The sequence below is a fragment of the Patiria miniata genome, unplaced genomic scaffold (genome assembly GCF_015706575.1).
Source record: "Patiria miniata isolate m_02_andy unplaced genomic scaffold, ASM1570657v1 HiC_scaffold_24, whole genome shotgun sequence".
Taxonomy (NCBI): domain Eukaryota; kingdom Metazoa; phylum Echinodermata; class Asteroidea; order Valvatida; family Asterinidae; genus Patiria; species Patiria miniata.
The window spans coordinates 10497845-10516139 of NW_024037063.1; the positions used below are offsets into that span (position 1 = coordinate 10497845).

The 18295-nt window shown below is 41.2% G+C and overlaps 1 protein-coding gene across 1 annotated transcript; it reads left to right on the forward strand.

The window, feature by feature from the left end:
* Positions 1-15811: 15811 nt before the first annotated feature.
* Positions 15812-17837, forward strand: LOC119731619. Its single transcript, XM_038204822.1, has one exon. It carries the CDS (start codon positions 15925-15927, stop codon positions 17554-17556), a length of 1632 nt encoding a protein of 543 aa, XP_038060750.1. The 5' UTR covers positions 15812-15924; the 3' UTR covers positions 17557-17837.
* Positions 17838-18295: the final 458 nt, after the last annotated feature.

Consider the following 18295-nt stretch of genomic DNA (forward strand, 5'->3'; position numbering starts at 1 on the left):
ACTAAATGTACATTAATATACATTTTTAGAAAACAACGAAAACGTATTATTCACTAGTATTTTTCGGATCTCGAATAACTAGATTCCGTTGCTAACATTCGTCAAAAAAGTGTACCCTATTTTGAAACCACCTTCAATGTTAGCTTTCTTTCAAACGATGCCGCTTCTGGCGGAATAATTTCACAGGGTATTTGATACCAGTTATATCTTCGCTTTGTTATTAAGTCGGTACCTTTCGGGTAATTACAAATGATCCTACGTGGTTTTAAACATTAACCAGGGATTAACAAAAGGGTGTAGGCCCTAATTCTTATTAACACAACTTTGCAAACGCATAATGCAATTATATGTAACAGTAAAATAAATGTTTTGATTTTCTCAACTATTAACTGTCGAAATTGTTGTATGACGTTACGCTGTATCTGTTCGTTGTCGTCACCGGACGCTAATTTGAAACAATGTATCCGCCCGAGGCAAGTAGAAACGTTTGGCAAAAGTAAATTGCATTATTATCAAAGCACCCACGCTGGCACGTATCAATAGACCTAAGACCTGATTTCATTTAATTATTTCAGTTCATTTATTTCCTTTGAATTGTTTACTTCATTTATATTTAGTTATTTGGTTTACTACTATGTGTCAGAAAGCACGGAAATAAATCTAAATCTAAATCTAAATCTAAAGACCTGATGACGTCACGTCACGTGCTTAGCGCGCATGTAAACAAAGCGTGACGTCATCAGGTCTTAGGTCTGTTGGTAGTGTGGAATGTAGATTTTGAGCATTGAATTTGAGCATTGAAGTTCAAAATTTAATGTTCTCAATAAAATGCTTACAAGACGTACGTGCAGTGGCAGTGGCGTAGGCTACTCACCTTCAGTAAATTAAAGGTGGGCCCTTGGAGGGGGCGGGGCTCGGGGATAATGTACAAACGTTATTAAAACCACTGTTTTTGTGTGTGGAAAACAATGTCGGGGGTTTCATACGAAATTTTTGACTCCTTTGAAATCTGGTCTGTTCTATCTTATATAGACTAAAACATTATCATGTGACTCGACTGTGTTAATCCTCCATACAATGAGACGTTATTTCATAGAGTCGCAATTTTACAGTACACCAGAAAAAGCGAATATTGCGATAATTATATTACACCCACTTCGTGGTTTATATTACATAATATACACACAAAATGTTTAATGTATGTTATATTTAAAAGTATAATGTGTGCATCTGTGAAATATGCACTATGATATTGCGTTATACCATTTGCACAGTATACTGTAATTTGCGTGAAATGGTGTATGGATTGTTCATTAAATACGTAAAAGAGTAGAGTTTGCATAGGTTTGTTGGAAGTAAACTGTGTTGAGATAATTTGATAAAGAAGATAATATAGGTTTTCCCGGCCAATTTTCTCAAATGTTCATTCACTTCTGAAAATGTTCGTTCATTTACGTCTGAATTTGAGAATTGCTCTGAACACGCGTTCATATTTTCGCTAACAGAGCATTTAATTCCATTTCAGATCAATCAATAATTAAGTGATTGAGCAGCACCTTTCGTTTATGTTCATTCAGATTTGTTTACAGGGCTTCTTTTTCGCTTTTACAGGGTGATTTCAAACATTGACCATTCTATTTCACTATTTGTTTAATGTTCTGTGATGTAATCTGCTATTTTGACTGAGAAAAACGTACTTTTGATTGCGCATTCACGAAATTGTATTCCAGAACTCTGCGCGAAATGGTAGGCCTATGCTTGCGTAAATGAATGCACATGTAACATAATTGGCCGTCTGTTTTTCAAAACCGAATGCACATACAATGAAAACGATTTAACTTTTTTGTTTGAATTGAAATGGGATTAAAGACATGCATTCAATTTCAAACGAAAACGAATGACCGATTTTCAGAAGTGAATGAACATTTCAGGAAAACCTATGTTACAACGTTCGAAAATCGTAAGCACGGAGTATTCTCCCCCATTGTAAACAAAATGCACGTAACATTAATAGGCCTATTTTTTTTCAGTGCAATACTTGAAATGTACCTTTGTGTTCCATTACACTTTATTTTTTATCTTCATAGTTATAGCCTTGGTTTTTATGTTAATGCAAAGTTCCATATTCATAATTATGAGCAAAATTGTGACGTCATTCACCGTATACTTCACTTTCACAACTGCTTCAACATAAAAAGTCACCAGAATTTTAGGAGTTTGCTGTGGTTATTTTGCCGTTTTCAGTGGTTCATCATGTTCCAGTGTATGGCCAGCCTCGACCCCATGGGCGCGTGCGCGTTCCTTCACTAACCCCTGGCCCATCGGGGCCCAATTTCAAGGCGCTGCGAAGCAAACAAAATTGCTTAGCACAAAAAAAGCCTGGCTTATAAAAGCAGTTTACAAGTCAAATTTCCACGTGATTTTCATGCTATAGCAAACAACAGCTGAATACTAATCACGAGCAATATACATCACATGGAGTTTTGGCTGGTAACCTGCTTTTATAAGCCAGACTTTTTTTTGTGCTAAGCAAATGTTTTTGCACAGATGTTTTCAAAAATGACAATTTTGGGTTTACAATTTGAAGAGAAAACTCCTAATCTGAAGAGTGTGTTACTTGACATCACAGAACAGCGCCCTGTTGTCAGGAAAAGCACGAAATATTTTAAATGCTAAAACGTGCACTTTGCAAAAACAAATACCAAAAAAGAGAGGGTGTCTCATAGTTTTTATACATTTCAGAGGAATGGATATTTGCTACAAATATTCTTCAGTGTAAAATTTAATTCCTGGACATTTAAACTGATGAACAACTCTGGACGGCCTTCCCAAAATTCGTGATGGGGGAACGGCGAGGGGACGGAGGGAGAGGGGGCAAGCATAGACCTCAAGATACTGGGTCTTACCCCTTACGATTTCTGTTCTATTAAATTAATATGAGAGACTTTACAGCCATTAGGCCTCATCAGTGTCCTTGGTGTTTTTCAAAGCAAAAAGTTTGTGGGAGCAAAGTAGGGGGATTTTTGACCACAGAGCTATAGGAACTTCCCTGCTCTATGCCAATATATACTGTCAATGACCTTAATTTAGAAATGAGGTTCATCTTGAAGTATTCATCACTTGTAAACCCTCCTGCAGAAAAATTCATAAGGCCACACGAACACGTTTTCTGCAAATTTCGCACGAAAGTTCCTGATGACTTTTCGAGCTCCCATCGCACAGTCCTTGCATAGTCAATGCTATTCTATCTTTGCCAGAACGTGATTCCTGTCGCTATTACATGACACATGTGATTACATTGCGGTCTCAGGTGAGAGTGCCCGTTTTTTGATCTAGATTAATTAACGACGGATCGCCAGACAGACAGCCAGACAGACAGCCGGGGAGCCGGCCAGCCGCGGCCAGCCGAGCAGATGATAGGCACAAATGAGGACACTAGGCAAGCCCTCTGTGATCGGCAATAAATTCAGCTTTCACATAAAAGAAAAACAAATCTCTTCCAGCTTTTGTTATTGGGGTTATTGGTTTATACAAGGTGAGTAAAAAAAAAGGGGGAACCTTCGCTCGTACCCCCGCCCTGCAAACAAGACGCTGGCCTGGGATACTCTGATGAATTCACGCTCTGATTGGTTGGATTTTGCGAGACCTGTGACCAGCGCGTCATCACGGTCATGACTCTGCAAGGTTTGAAACGGCCGTTAAGACTGATTCATTACTCTTTTATTCCAGTTTAGAGAGGTTTTTGAAAGCGTAATAATTTAGGAAATTCTGTAAAACTTATCTGTGTTGCAAACTTACAATTCCCGTCACTTGCTCAGGCTCCATTTCGAGTCACGAACAGTCGGATTGCATTACGCGACGCTCAAAATTTTGTCCACATGATCCGCAATGAAACAGAAATCACATCCGGCATGGAACGTGTGTATTTCCATGGGAAGTTTTCGGATAGCATTTGCGCACATTGTCTAACTGCGGTCTTAAACAGCTGCAGCCAGATGCTTTATACATAGGTCATAGGCCACTTCCTTCACAAGATTTTGTGAAGCTCATCAGAGTATCCCAGCGTCCTGTTTGCAGGGCGGGGGTACGAGCGAAGGGGAAACCCAAATGACGCCCCTATTTTGTAAAGAAGATCTGCATGTATAGCGCTTTCCAGATCTAGGATGTAAAAGCCCGATTGTTAGAACAATGATTTCCCAGGATAATGTGTCCCTTCTGTCTACAACCATATACTTTACAGCCCAACAACGAAAGAAACACCAGTTCATCTCTCTTGTTCTGAACTTAATCTATTCGCATCAAATTATTTACAAATATTTATAACTAAATTCCTTAATATGATTTCTTTGGCTGATCAATTAGAAAATACAGGTATCTACAACTTCTTAATTATCTTCTCACAAAATTATTCAAGCAATTCTTAAACTCACACTCAAACAATTAATCTGGAGCAGTTTCTTTATACAATTTTAAGATTTAACTTTAGTCTAACGTACCAGTGTATCGGGAGTTGGGCGCGGATACATCACGGATACTGAGGACTGTCTGTATCCTAGCAAGATCTTTGGAAACACCGCGGAGTCCGGGTGTCCTACGGCCTGTTCAGAATAACATCTTGAGTCCATCCTTGGTCCTGTTGGTAGCCTCAAGGAGCCCAGCCAATCTTAATGTCTTGGTTTTGGTCCCTCAACTCCCAGCCATGGTTGTTTGTTTCTCAGAACTGCAGAAATTATTTCACGGTCTACAAGCACTACATTCACTGTGTGGACTTCCGAACAAAAGAGGTCCACATAAACCAGGTAGCAGCGACGTTGTGTGGACTACCCACGTCCACACAGTGTTTCCCCTTCTCTGGAAAACATGGGTTAGGTTTATGAATGGTGGCAAAATGAATAAAAACTAAAGGGAATCATAGAAACAAATTGGGTTGAAAGAGTTTTCACAGTGTGAGCAAATGAGTTTTTTTCACAGGTTTTTCTTAACTACACGAAAACAAAGGAATGTCCACACTATGTGTGTAACGTAAACGTGTGATCTGACACACCGTGCCCTCTGGAGACATGTACACAATAGGGAACAAAAGATTGTGCGACTCCACAGGGCAATTTCTATAGATGAATACGTCTCCATAAGGTTATCATGAAATAGATATCTGGCTTTTACTCAAAAACTAGGAATTTCCAAGCCTGTTGGTCTGTCGCAAAATGGTAGAATTTTAGAACAGGGATCTTCATGAAGGACAGACTAAAAGTCCAAAATGTATACCTTGTAGAGTGAATTCATAAAAACAATAAAGAGAACTGGCCTTCCGGGTTTCAAAAGAGGGGGACAAAAAACCCTGGGGGACAGAATTACCTGGAGGGGGACAGAATTAACGGGCCGGGGAGGACACTTTTACCTAGGTAATTCTGTCCCCCCGGACAGTTTTACCGGGGGACAGAATCCTAATGGAAGTCAACATGGATTTTTACGTTTAAAACACTAGATTGTTACGATCATATTATATTTATAGCTCCACGGTTTCTCACGCCATTCAAACTACTGATGCTACACATCGTGAAAACTAATTGCACGAAATTTCAATTTAATCCATTTTGTATTTCTTGAGTAGTTCATCGGAAACGAGGATGTTCTTTTTCTTCACTTGTGCAGCATCCGTGTGGATGCGTTGTTAAGACCACTATTTATGCGGCCCGCCCTCAATTATAGTGATCTCGATCTCCACCACCAAACCCGATTTCGGGCCAACAACTCAAGAAATACACGTTACATTAAAATGAATTGTCGTACACTCATTTGTCATGATGTTTGGCATCAAAAGATTTAATTTCAGAATAAACGTCAAATAATCAAGCTATTATGAAAGTAACAATACAGGATTTTATTTGCAACCAATGCAATCCTAATGGAGGTCATCATGGATTTTTAACGTTTAAAACACTAGATTGTTACGATCATATTATATTTGTAGCTCCACGGTTTCTCACGCCATTCAAACTACTCATGCTACACATCATCAAAACTAATTGCACGAAATTTCAATTTGATCCATTTTGTATTTCTTGAGTAGTTCATCGGAACGAGGTTGTTCTTTTTCTTCACTTGTGCAGCATCCTTATTGATGCGTTGTTTAGACCACTATTTATGTGGCGCGCCCTCTATTATTGTGGTCTCGATCTCCACCACCAAACCCGATTTGGGGCCAACAACTCAAGAAATACACTTTACATTAAAATGAATTTTCGCACACTCATTTGTCATGATGTTTGGCATCATCAGATTTCATTTCATAAAAAAACGTCAATTAATCAAGCTATTATGACCGTAACAATACAGGATTTTATTTGCAACAAATACAATACTAATGGAAGTCAACATGGATTTTTAACGTTTAAAACACTAGATTGTTACGATCATATTGTATTCATAGCTCCACGGTTTCTCACGCCATTCAAACTACTTATGCTACACATCGTGAAAACTAATTGCACGAAATTTCAATTTAATCCATTTTGTATTTCCTGAGTAGTTCATCGGAAACGAGTTTGTTCTTTTTGTTCACTTTTTGTGCAGCATCCGTGTTGATGCGTTGTTGAGACCACTATTTGTGTGGCGCGCCCTCTGTTGAACAAAACTTAAAATATTCTACGGCGTGCGGGTGTGTTTCTTGGCGGTGTGGCAGGTAATTCTGTCCCCCCTGGTAAATGTGTCCCCTTGAACATATTTACCGGTTTGTGACCCGGTAAATCTGTCCGGGGGGACACATTTACCTAGGTAGATCTGTCCCCCTCCCTGGTAAATATGTCCCCCTGCCCAACGTTGAAAGTGTCCCCCTGGTAAATGTGTCCCCGTGCAAGTATCACCCATGCTATACGAGTCTTGTTCGTGAGCGCGCATCGCCGCAAGTACATGCTGCAAGATTTGTGGCAACGTTTATCGCATATGTGTACATAATGTGTGTCCCACTACACAAAGGAAATTCATCCAATAGGAAATTTCGTTACGCTCTACGATGGGAACGCAGACCAATCCAAGTAGGCGTTATATCAATGAGGCGTCCACCGTAGAATAGGGCTACACCGTACTCCGAGTCGATCGAAACATTGTGTTCACATTTCACATCTAAGAAAGAGACCAAAAAGTTAATTTTGTTCATATTCATGAAGGGCAGACTAAAGAGTAAAAAACGTATACCTTGTACTAAGAGTGAATTCATTAAAACAACAGATAGAACTGGCCTTCTGCGTTGCAAAACTAGGGGGACAAAAAAACCTGGAGGGGACAGAATTACCTGAAGGGGGACAGAATTAACGGGCCGGGGAGGACACTTTTACCTAGGTAATTCTTCCCCCCCCCCGGACACTTTTAACGGGGGACAGAATTACCGTCCACACCCGCTATTTTGCCTTCCCCAGAGTAGGAAGGTTGGCACAAGGAGTAGGGGCGTTTATAGTTTTTGAGCACTTTAAAATTGCTCTCAACTAATTTTTTTTTTTTTTTTTAAATTTGTGTAGGCATATATTATGTTATCTTGGGGCGCTGTTCAAAACTAACATCATGGTCAATGTGAGACATGTGGTGGCGCTATTCGCTTTCCACAGGACGTTCAAATAAACAGCCAATCGTGAAAACTAGGAATTCGTGAACAACAGCCAAACAACGAGAACAAAAGACACTTATAATCATGGTAACTTTAGAACTGTGTTTTTCTCCGGTTGGCAAATTTCCAGATGTGGGGAGGAGGCAACTGGGGGCAGGGGCAATGATTAGCCCCCCCCCCCACCCCCACCCCCGTAGCTACGCCGCTTGGCATGAGACGTTGTTGAAGTATAGGCCTTTCTTTTGTTTGTAAACATTGGCGCCATTTTGTATGGGCTGCCGTAAGCGCATAAATTGAAGCCGTGGTTAGCAACATATTTTTCCAAAAAACGTCCTCATAACGCCATCAACACATAGTAAAGAGGCATATGTAGGAATTATTTTGTAGCTTTGTTGAAAATGTTGTATTTTCAAGTATCAAATAATATTTTGGTGATCTGTAATAACTTTTCTTCATTTTTGCAGTGTTGGACCTTCCATACTTTTGCAGGCCATGGTTGGCAAAAGTACAGTTTGCCAACCAAGCGCACGGCAGAAAGGTCTATAGACACGCGATAACCCGCTGCAGCGAGAGGGCGTTATCACGGCGAACCACTATCACACACAAACAATTCCAATGTTCAATTGTCAGTGCGAACCTTACCATAGAGTTATATTAATTTAATATCGCTCCAGTATGGTGCGAACCGACCAACAATATACCTTCAGCATTCCAGTGTGGTATATCGTTTCATTTCTCTTTGTTTAAAATGTGGCCGGGTGATCTCATTAAAAACAGACGGTAACTACGAAGCACCGAATTCCTGGAGGTTCTGAAATAACCTGAAGGATACAAAACGGTTTGTGTCAATACTAGGCCCATCCCGTTTTAGAGTTGGCAATTATTGTCCTGCCGGTGGTGGCCGACCACCGGATATTCCTGTCTTACAGAACAATCCCGCCAGAACGGCTTGATTCGATCGTCTGCGACATTTACGGCTGGCACGACGTGAGACATTCCTCGCAAAATTATTCCCAAGAAACACCATCGCACGTCATTGGATGAAATTGGCATGACGTCATCACTGCACGTTACTGACGTCATACTATAGACCACGAAGCAAAACTGCGACTTGTAAATGGTCACTGCATATAGGACAAGAACAAAATAAATCGAACTCCTTCTCAGAATTATTTTTGTATCTCTGGACGCGTGTGAGTGTGACTGAGAGCGAGGCAGGAGCATTATAACGATTATCTGACAACGGTCTGTTGTTTGTTCTGCCTGATTGAGGGCTTAGGCGGATTTTTTTTTCGGGAAGACCGTAAACTAGAACACTGTGCAGTAACGTGCGTCAGACTTGAACTTTTCAAGATTTGGATCACAAATGCTTATACGGTTGCAATATAAATCGATTGTTTTGTGTGTCTCTCCATGTATTTAAAAAAAAAGGGACCGGTGAAATGTTTCGAGAGAATGTTCAGAGTGTTAGAAACTCACCCCTGGTTATTATCACCATCCTCACGCCTCCATCACCAACTTCATCAACCTTTCATCGGCTTATCTCTGTTAGTCTGTACTCAGCAATATTTTGAAATTTTGGAAAAAGTTGAAGTTTCACAAAGGTCCGCTTTACGTAGCGATGTTCGAAGAACCATGCATGACATTCGTGAAAAAAATTAGCCGCGGAAAATATTTCTGGAATGCGTCTATATTCAGAAACAGTGCAGGAATCCATGTTGTTCTTTCTAATTATAGCAAGCAGGATCTAAATAAAGGATGAGGACTAAATCATTTTGGATGACTATTTATGCCTGATGGTGAATGGATTGCTATTTCCTAATGTGTGAAGTCACTGCCAAAATGTCATCTGTTATAGCTAAAACGTGGAACAGGTCATGTATACGCTTAATTTCACCTAACAGTAACAAAATCGTACTTGCACATAAAACCACAGAGCACCAATCAACTATCGAAATTTGGGTATAAAAATGCCCAAGCGAATTTATATGTGAAATACAAATAATCCGAGAAAGGTGTCAACTTGTTTGTATTTATTTATTTATTAATTTTTTTGAGACCCTGTGGAAAAAATAAACACGGAAAAAACACGAACTGTAGATTTATTTTGAGAAAATTCTTGTCCTGTGGTTTTGTTCGATGTAGAGCGACACAACCACCCATGAACCCGTTGCCCGCGGCAGGTATCTGTCAACATCAACCTGTCCGTTTCAGTCAGTCAAACTGCCAATTCAACGATGACAAAATGCATTCATGTCAAAATAAACCTGCATTACCTGCGTGTAAGCCCGTGGGGCGTTTCGATAAAAAAAAAAGAGAGGAGGTACAATAATTGTTTGCGATGTTTGAACCTCAGACGGGCACTTTTTATATTCAATGTGGAATTTTTCTTCCGAGTAGAAATTACGCAAAAGATGCACTCAACTAAAACAGAAAAGCCCCCTAATATTTTTGTCTCTAACTCAAAAATTACTGAGCACCTCTCGCTCAAATAACGTCTAATCAGTACAGAAATTCCTTAATTCCTTAGCAACCCAGCCATACTTTTTATTTGACCCAAAACAGTGATAATGTGTACGAAATTATGCAATTTATGGCAAGTGATACCGGAAAAAGTTGCACTTTTGTATACGTGCAAGTTGAGTGTGAACATTTCGTCTCTAACGCAATCTGCCAACAACAAAAAATCTTAAAATTGATTTCTAAAAATCTTTCAACCTTTCCTTTACTGCATACTTTTCATGTTCTTCGAGGTTTAGTAAAGGAAAGGGTAAAAAAAACCAGCAAAACTTGAAGTTATTTTGTAATTTTTTTTTTGCTGGAAGATTGCGTTAGAGACGAAATGTTCACACTCAACTTGCACGCATACAAAAGTGCAATTTGTTTTCCGGTATCATTTGTCATAATACATTGTAATACTGTTTAGTCGTTCATCGAATCCTGTGTCAATTCTTATTTGGTAAAGATTGGTAAAGGGGAGAACGACTCGTGTTCCTTCTGTCATGTAGAAAAGGAAACTCTGATTCTTTTATTTTGTACTTGTGAGATTTCTTTATCGTCCCGGACCCAAATTAGTGATTGGATTAAGAAGACCTTGAATATTAATGTGCCTGTAGATACTTAACAAAAATTGGAGCGCCCTTAACTGAAGTCTTCTCCTTTATGCCGTTACCATGTTTACAAAATGAAGATGAATGGTAGTAAATTCAGGGTTCGAAATTAGCGGTAGCCCGCTAGCCAAATGCTAGTCAAAACAGCCGCGGGCTAGTCAAACTATTCCTTAAGTAGCCCGGCTGGCGAGTCCAAAATTATTGGGATACGGCAAAGATGAAAGGACAGGAAGAAATAAATCATGAAATTCAGAAATCACACCTATCAATTTGTGTATAATTTTATCAACTGTTTTAACGGGTGAAGTTATAAGATCTGTTTATTAAAAAAAAATGACAAAATTGCCTCAGAATAGATGAGAAATCAGTTGGAAATGGGTAAAAAGGTCGGTTACCTACGACCTATTTTCGTACCTACAATCCCGGCCAAATGGTTGGGACGCTTGGAAATATAACCTTAGCCTTTCATGGTCACCCACTCCCCCGCTCCCCCGGTCAATGTTGTTCTCTCCAGCTGATGGAGCACACACCGCGCAATGAGAGACAACATTGACAGGGGGCCGGGGGGTTGGGGGCCTAGCGAGATTTGGCCAGGATTGTAGGTCTCCTTGTTCGATCACGTCTGTTTTCACATCGCGTACTTGCGTGAGAACGAAAATGATAACGACGCGAAGATTTTAATACCTACCTACATTTGATGGATTCTAGATTTCGTTTTGGATCACGTTTTAATACAGTTCTTATCAACGTTCATTTGAGATTTGTTAGTAAATAAAAATAAATCCTTCAAGCTTGTTCAACAAAAATTGTCTGCCACAAAATTATTCCACGAATATTCATGCTTAAACGAGTGATCGAGTTCCAAGAATCAACACGGAAGTTTTTGGAAGTGACAGGTCCATTTTTTGCAAGATATTTCTCTTTCTCATCATGCGATTTTTCAGTTTCCATAAAATTCCGCGGGTGATTTTTTTTTTTTTTTTAAACACCAATATACCAAACTAATTTTAAAAACTCTGACTTTTATACATTAGGCCTAATTATTCTTTTCGAGGGGCCCTGAAGCGCCACCAGCAGGCCCGGATTAAGTGTTTCGTAGGCCCTAGGCACCAGTGTTCCGAAGAATAGAGAATGTAGGGGAAAGGAAGAGGGAATAAGAACAAAGTGGAGAATGTAAATAATTAACACCGCTGCCCAACTTACTCCGCGAAGCTAAAATCCGGTTCTGAAACCCCATGTCAAAAGATTGCTGCCGCGCGAAGTCGCTTCATTTACGGAAGTTGACAGCTGCAGCTGTGCATATAAAAAAAAATGTAAAAATATAAAAAAATCAACTATAGGATTTAAATACCCCCCCTGCAGTCTGGGATCAGGGAACAGGCCTGAACAAGGTATGTGCAAAGGTGCTGAGCATGTGCATGCAGTTTGGCGACAATGAATTAAAAACATCATCTGGATTGAATTTTGTATTTTCGAGCAATTTTTAAAATTAATTTCGAACGATTACAGTCCAAGCTCTCAATATAACAAATTAATCATTCTTGCAATTGTCCTCCGATAGAAAAAAAGAAAGAAAATAAAACAAAAAGTTATGTGGCGATGGCCAAGTCTTCAGGAGTCGGACTTATGACCCTAACTCAATGAGCCCCTTACCGACTTCCATATAGAACTCTTCCGGGACTCGGTACACCACACCTCCTTCCCTGTCCATCCATGTAACTCGAAAGTCAGGCACCATAAAGGGAGGAAACGAGGTGGCACCCAAAGGCCTTGCTGCCGAGTCAGCAAAAGAACCCCGTACCTATACGCAGATGCCAACCTGGACTTCGCAGACAGTCCCAACTTGTGAGTCAGCTTACCGACCGACCGAGCTAACTGCTGTTGGTAAATGACGACGGGAAATTAACTTCTCTTAAATGACAGAACCGCGGGCATCGAAAACCAAAAAATGACACCTGAGCGGGTTCGAACCCCTAACCCTGGGTCCACTGTCAGACAGCTTAACAACTAGGCTGTTTCAGTAGATGCTTTTCTCTTTGCGTTTAAGACTTAATCCTTATTTCCCGCAGTGTGAGAGTTACTTTGTGTTTCATAGCTGCACGAAAGATGCATCAGCATCGTGGTATTTACATGAATGCTGTTACGTAACTCTTTTCTACAATCATTCTTATGTACGGAGCAGTTGACTATTTAGAGTCACTACGAGCAATTAACCTTACCAAGCTCGTCTCATCAATTATTGTTTCGCGTCACGCGTCTTTCGGCCGGCACTGGCATGTTGCTATGATTGAGAGACATTCTAGCAAGTTCCCCACCTCATCATATTTATATCAAACTACTGACCCGTTTACAAATTTTTACGAGGGAATTTCGTTTGTCTAATTCTAATTCAGCTCCCTTAGCTAGCTGGGGAAACTTCATCTTTTCTTGTACTTAACTTACGCTAAGTAGGAATGATGCCATTATAATACAATGTCACATTAACGTCAGCCTGTGGCATAATTAGAATCGTGACCACGCGAGTGCAATGACGGCCAGTGGCGTAAATATGTGCTGGCGAGTGGGGGGGATGGAGGATGACCAAAATCATAAAATTCGGGATTCGCAATGATGCAGTGCGCCACCAAGAGTTTGCAATGGAGAGTCAGTTTTTTAAATTACGTTCGACAAAACAAGGCCCATTTGAATGAGTGTCATTTAACAAATTTAAACACACTTTTGTCGGGGGTGGGGGGGGGGGGGGCTGTACAAATCAAGCCAGGCCAAACTGGTATAGGTCCTAGCTCTAACAGCCTGTTGGCACCAATTCTCAAGGGCGTCATTCGCTTCTCAAAGTGGGGGTGGTGCACGTGTATCTTGATCAGTACTATAATTGTGCGAGTGCGAAGCCTAAACGGCGCGGGGTTCGGGGCCCGCTTTAGGGCCCCTGAAAAAATTGGATTCTAGGCGCCCTGTGGTGCGATCTGAGGCAATTTTTACGACTGCCAAAGTTTTAGCACAAGATCATCATTTACTGTTTTTCGAGTTTGGAGTAATTAAATCAGCTGTTCTGAGCTATAAAATCAAATGTAGGAGACGTATTTTTTATTCAGGGACGAAAAACGTTGAAGAACGACATCAGCCCCCCCCCCCCCGTTCCCTACCGATCGACGCCCATGGTTGGCATCGTGCTTCAGAACAAAAGAAACACTCTATCATCTCTGGTAATTATTTTGTTTTACAAAAAGCGATTTTGTTTTCTCAGAAAAAAAAAGTTGTTTGACTGCTTCATTTGGTTTTGAGACTCCCTGTATATTTTAGTTTCTCGAAGTTGCTCTTCCGTGCTTTATGCAGGAGTTTCTCCCCGGATTTTCTAAACTGCTTCCAAAGCAAGACAAAAGTTCTTCACTTTTGAATAAGACGTCGAAGGAAAGAAATCCGCCCACTGGAATAATCACTGTACATAAGCAGACGTGTGGTTGCAAAGGGCGATTTCTAAATGTTACGTAACACTTTATTTTGAATGAAAGTACATGCACACAGACATGTTCACACAGGCAGGCGAAATCTTTGAAAATTTATTTCTCCCGTTTGAAAGACCGTATCTCCGTGCAACTTTCAGGGTCTATGTCCCTTATAATGATCCAAGTATGTGCTAAAATCGTGGTGATATGATCATTACTTTTCGCGTTGAAATTGGAAAAATAGGCATGTCTACGTGTAACACATGGCGTTTGCAATATCTGTCAATCTATTCAAGCCTCACGAATATTGATTAGGTTCCTATCCATTATGGTGTGCACTAAAAATGTGGAGAAAAGCCTCCTTCACGAGTTATTAATTGATAAAAAAATCACCCTTTTTGCCGGCTTCCACTGGTCGATACCGAGACCCGCGCCAAGTCACGCCGAGTGACGCTAATGCATAAACACAAATAATTCTTTCGTTAAAAAAAATCATAACATTTGAACATCCGTCGGAGAGAAAAAATAATAATCGAAGTTGCTGAACAGCGAGTAAAGGCAACTTTAACAAACAGTTTTGTCAGGGCACTTACCAATAATGTTTTCCACGAAATCCTCTTGAAATCTGCTTTGACGTTGAATGACATCGACCGGCTGCTTGACGTGAACCACACAAAAATCATTCTCTTGTTATGCATGCATGGTGTGTCACAACAATTAAAGCGTAGCCAAGTTGCTTGCAATAACCTCTAATGACAGTGTAGCTTATTTTTTTCAAACAAGTGATAAAAGGATGTTTACCATGAGTGTTCCATGTTTTTCTTGGCATAACATTTTTGAACAAAAATATTTTCTTCACAGTGAGAGCCCGTTATTTTCTTGCATGTCCAACATATATTTTTGTGGCTATCCTATTTCTTTCTGCAAAATCTCTCGTTGTAGATGCCCTCCAGTTATATTAAGTGAGTAATTTTTGTAGGAACAAACACAATGGCAAAATAAAGTCGCGGACGCACAATGATAAAAAAACCCAATGAAATAGTAAGCAAACTGTAGGACTTTTAGCTGATTATAATCGACGCAAGCTATCATAATTTTGTTTTTGTAATCAAGTTCACTTCCGTCGAATAAGAGATTATTTTCGTACTGTCATTGCACCGGCTACAAGCTCGAGTGTGAGGCTTGCTACGCGCCCATATTTCAGTCATCGGAGTATTTATTTGTTAATCTTGAAAGTTTATTTATGAAGATAAATGAGCCGTGGTCTACGTGTGGTACCCACATGCGCGCAAGTTCCTGTAACTTGACTTGATTCCCTGAAAAGAAAAACCGCTCTGACCTGCCGAGTTTTCTTTTATTTACGATTTTTCACGCGAAGTGTGTAATATAGAACGCATCAATCACGCAAGACGTACCCTCTGCGACCCGCCGAAGTGTGTTCATTAAGTAACTAACCGAGGAGAGGCGTGGCGCACACCGCACCGTGTCCAATACCAGCACGATTGTGATTTGCGGATGGCGTCACGTGGCAACCTTTCAGCCAATCAGGGGCGAAAACGCCGTGCAGTGATTTTCAACTGTGTCAGTGCAGTGCATGCTTGTGTGTCTTATAAGTCACTGGCCCAAACGGAATTAGGAAGAATTGTTTGGAAGAAAAAAATTGGTAGGCCTATACTCGGAAATACTGCACACTGTGCAGTTGTATGCATACGTGTTATTAGGCGAGTTTACATTGCTGTGTATTAATGCCAAATTGCTTGTCTGCATCACAATGTCTCACTGGAAAATCGAAGTTCTCTTCTCGACCACAGTTTGTCTTCTTCTCGTAGTGCGGTTTGCAGAGGCAGCGCCCAACACGAAGGATTTGGGCGAGAACAGACCCAAGACCAAAGGAAGATTTTCATATGTCTTACATTCCAAAATGCAAGAATTTATCGAGACCTTTCCATCATTCAGTTTGGATGACAGCGGTAATGGCTCGCTGAAGAAACGGGTGCCGACACATGCCGATAGATATTTACGCACTGGTGACGTTTCATCATTGGAACGTAGATTAGACAATACTCGGAGAACAGTGCGAAGCGCAGACAAGCTGAACAAAGACGCACGGAGTCGGAGAAGAAAACGCGAGAAGAGGAAACAGAAGCGATCCAGTGCAGGTGGCGAGTCCCGCCGAGGTTCTGACGGGTTGCATCCGAGGCGTGGAGGGGTTGAGTCACAGTCTGAGGCCGTACAACTCGTTTCTGCTATCGCACACAACATGCAGCGGGCTCTTAGCAACATCCTGGCTGCATCAACGACTCAAGCGCGCAGAGAGACGCGACAGTTGGCCCCGCAAGTGCTTGGGGAGTTACAGGTTCAGTTGCCGACGAGGACAACGCGAAGGACCGTAAGATTCTCTGCTGATGATACACAGATCGCGCCAGCTGAAGTGCGAACTCCTACTGACAAACCGCAACACGAAATTCAAACGACAACTGGTGACATCACTTCGGACTTCAACAGGGATGGAAATAATAAGAGGGGCGATGACGGTCAGCCAGTGAACAGTTCCAGTGTTCAACTTTCAGAGCAAACTGACCAACTGCGTGTTATCAACCACATAACCCGTCGCAAAGCCCCTTATAAAAACGTGGTTCGGTTGTCATTGGGCTGCACAGGTACCCTGATCAGTCCAGTACACGTGCTAACAGCGGCTCACTGCCTACACAACGGGGTGACTTTCCGGCGCCACGCCCACAGATCGTATGTGGAAGTCCCTGCCTGGTACGGATTTATCTCACATCGGATCAGCATGATCCACGTTCCGTTAGGCTGGATCAAGTCGGATAGAACGCGCCGTGTCAACGGCGATGCCTTGCGAGCCGTGCACGATTACGCAATCGTCACGTTGCTCACCCAAACGGCGGGAAACCGACACTTCCCGCGCTTTGGCGTCCCCGGCAACAGCGTCATCTCCAACCCCAAATTCGCCGGTTTCCCGTCCGACAAGCAGAACCAGATGTGGGAGACCAGCTGCCCATTGGACAGAAGTTCTGACGTGGTGCTGGGAGGTAATCTCCTATTGGCTGACTGTCGCGCTTCCCCTGGAAGTTCAGGCTCGGCAGTTTTTGTGACGACTGTAGATAACGAGAACCTCAACGATCGTCGTATTGCAGGACTAGTCTCCAGCTCTGTGCTGGTAAACAGGCAAGGCCAACCCACGACCAAAACTCGTGTCACGGTCATTAACATTATAACCAAGCGAAAGGGTAAAACAATATGTGCAATGATGAGCCGAGAGGACCCGATTGGGGAGACGAGGTACACGACAATGGAGTCTTGTACCAACATGAACGACGGTGTCAGAAATGAAAGGAACTCGTTTCAAACTATATTTGTCAATAGACTTTACAACCACTGAGTAATCTGTACATAAATCTATATCGTGCCAGCAATGCATCGAACTATTCACGCAATCGTCCCTAAACCGACCAATTGTTCCCCCAGTTCATTGGACCGTTAATAAGCTATTCCGGTCATTTGTAAACTTGCGCTTGTATTCATTCCATTTCATTGGAACCGTTTTAATGCAACCTCGAAGATGCACATTTGGGTCCCATTTAACCCTAATTTCAATTTTCATTTGCCATCATTAAGGGCATTTTGGTGCTTTTTTGGTTTATATGCTAATGCAAATGTCCACATATTCATGAGAAAAATTGTGATGTCATTTCAGGCAGAAACCTCAATGTTATAGCCATTTCAGCACCAAAAATTTCAAGTATTTATATGCTGTGGTACATTTTCTTTTCTTTGGTGATTCGTTGTTGTTTAGGTGCATGGCAGTAAGCCAATGAGCAAACTTTTCTCACAAATATTGTCAATGAGCAGGTTCACAACTTGAACAGAAAACCCCTAAAGAGAAAAATGTCTTCCTGAAAATGACATCACATCAATAGCGCCCTCATTTGTCAGAAAAAGCATGGACAATTTTAAATGTTTAAAAAAGTACACTTTTCGATAAATGTATATAAAAAAAGGGTGTCAAATAGATCGGATACATTAAGAGGAGCAGAAAGTTGCGCAAAATATGTTCCGAAGTGAGATTCATGTCATGGGCCCTGTTATTGTGTTAAGAGTGTGGCAGGCAGACGGTAATT

Bases quoted from the DNA above. Each gene is read 5' to 3' on its own strand.
- LOC119731619 (XM_038204822.1), top strand. From the start codon at position 15,925: ATGTCTCACTGGAAAATCGAAGTTCTCTTCTCGACCACAGTTTGTCTT.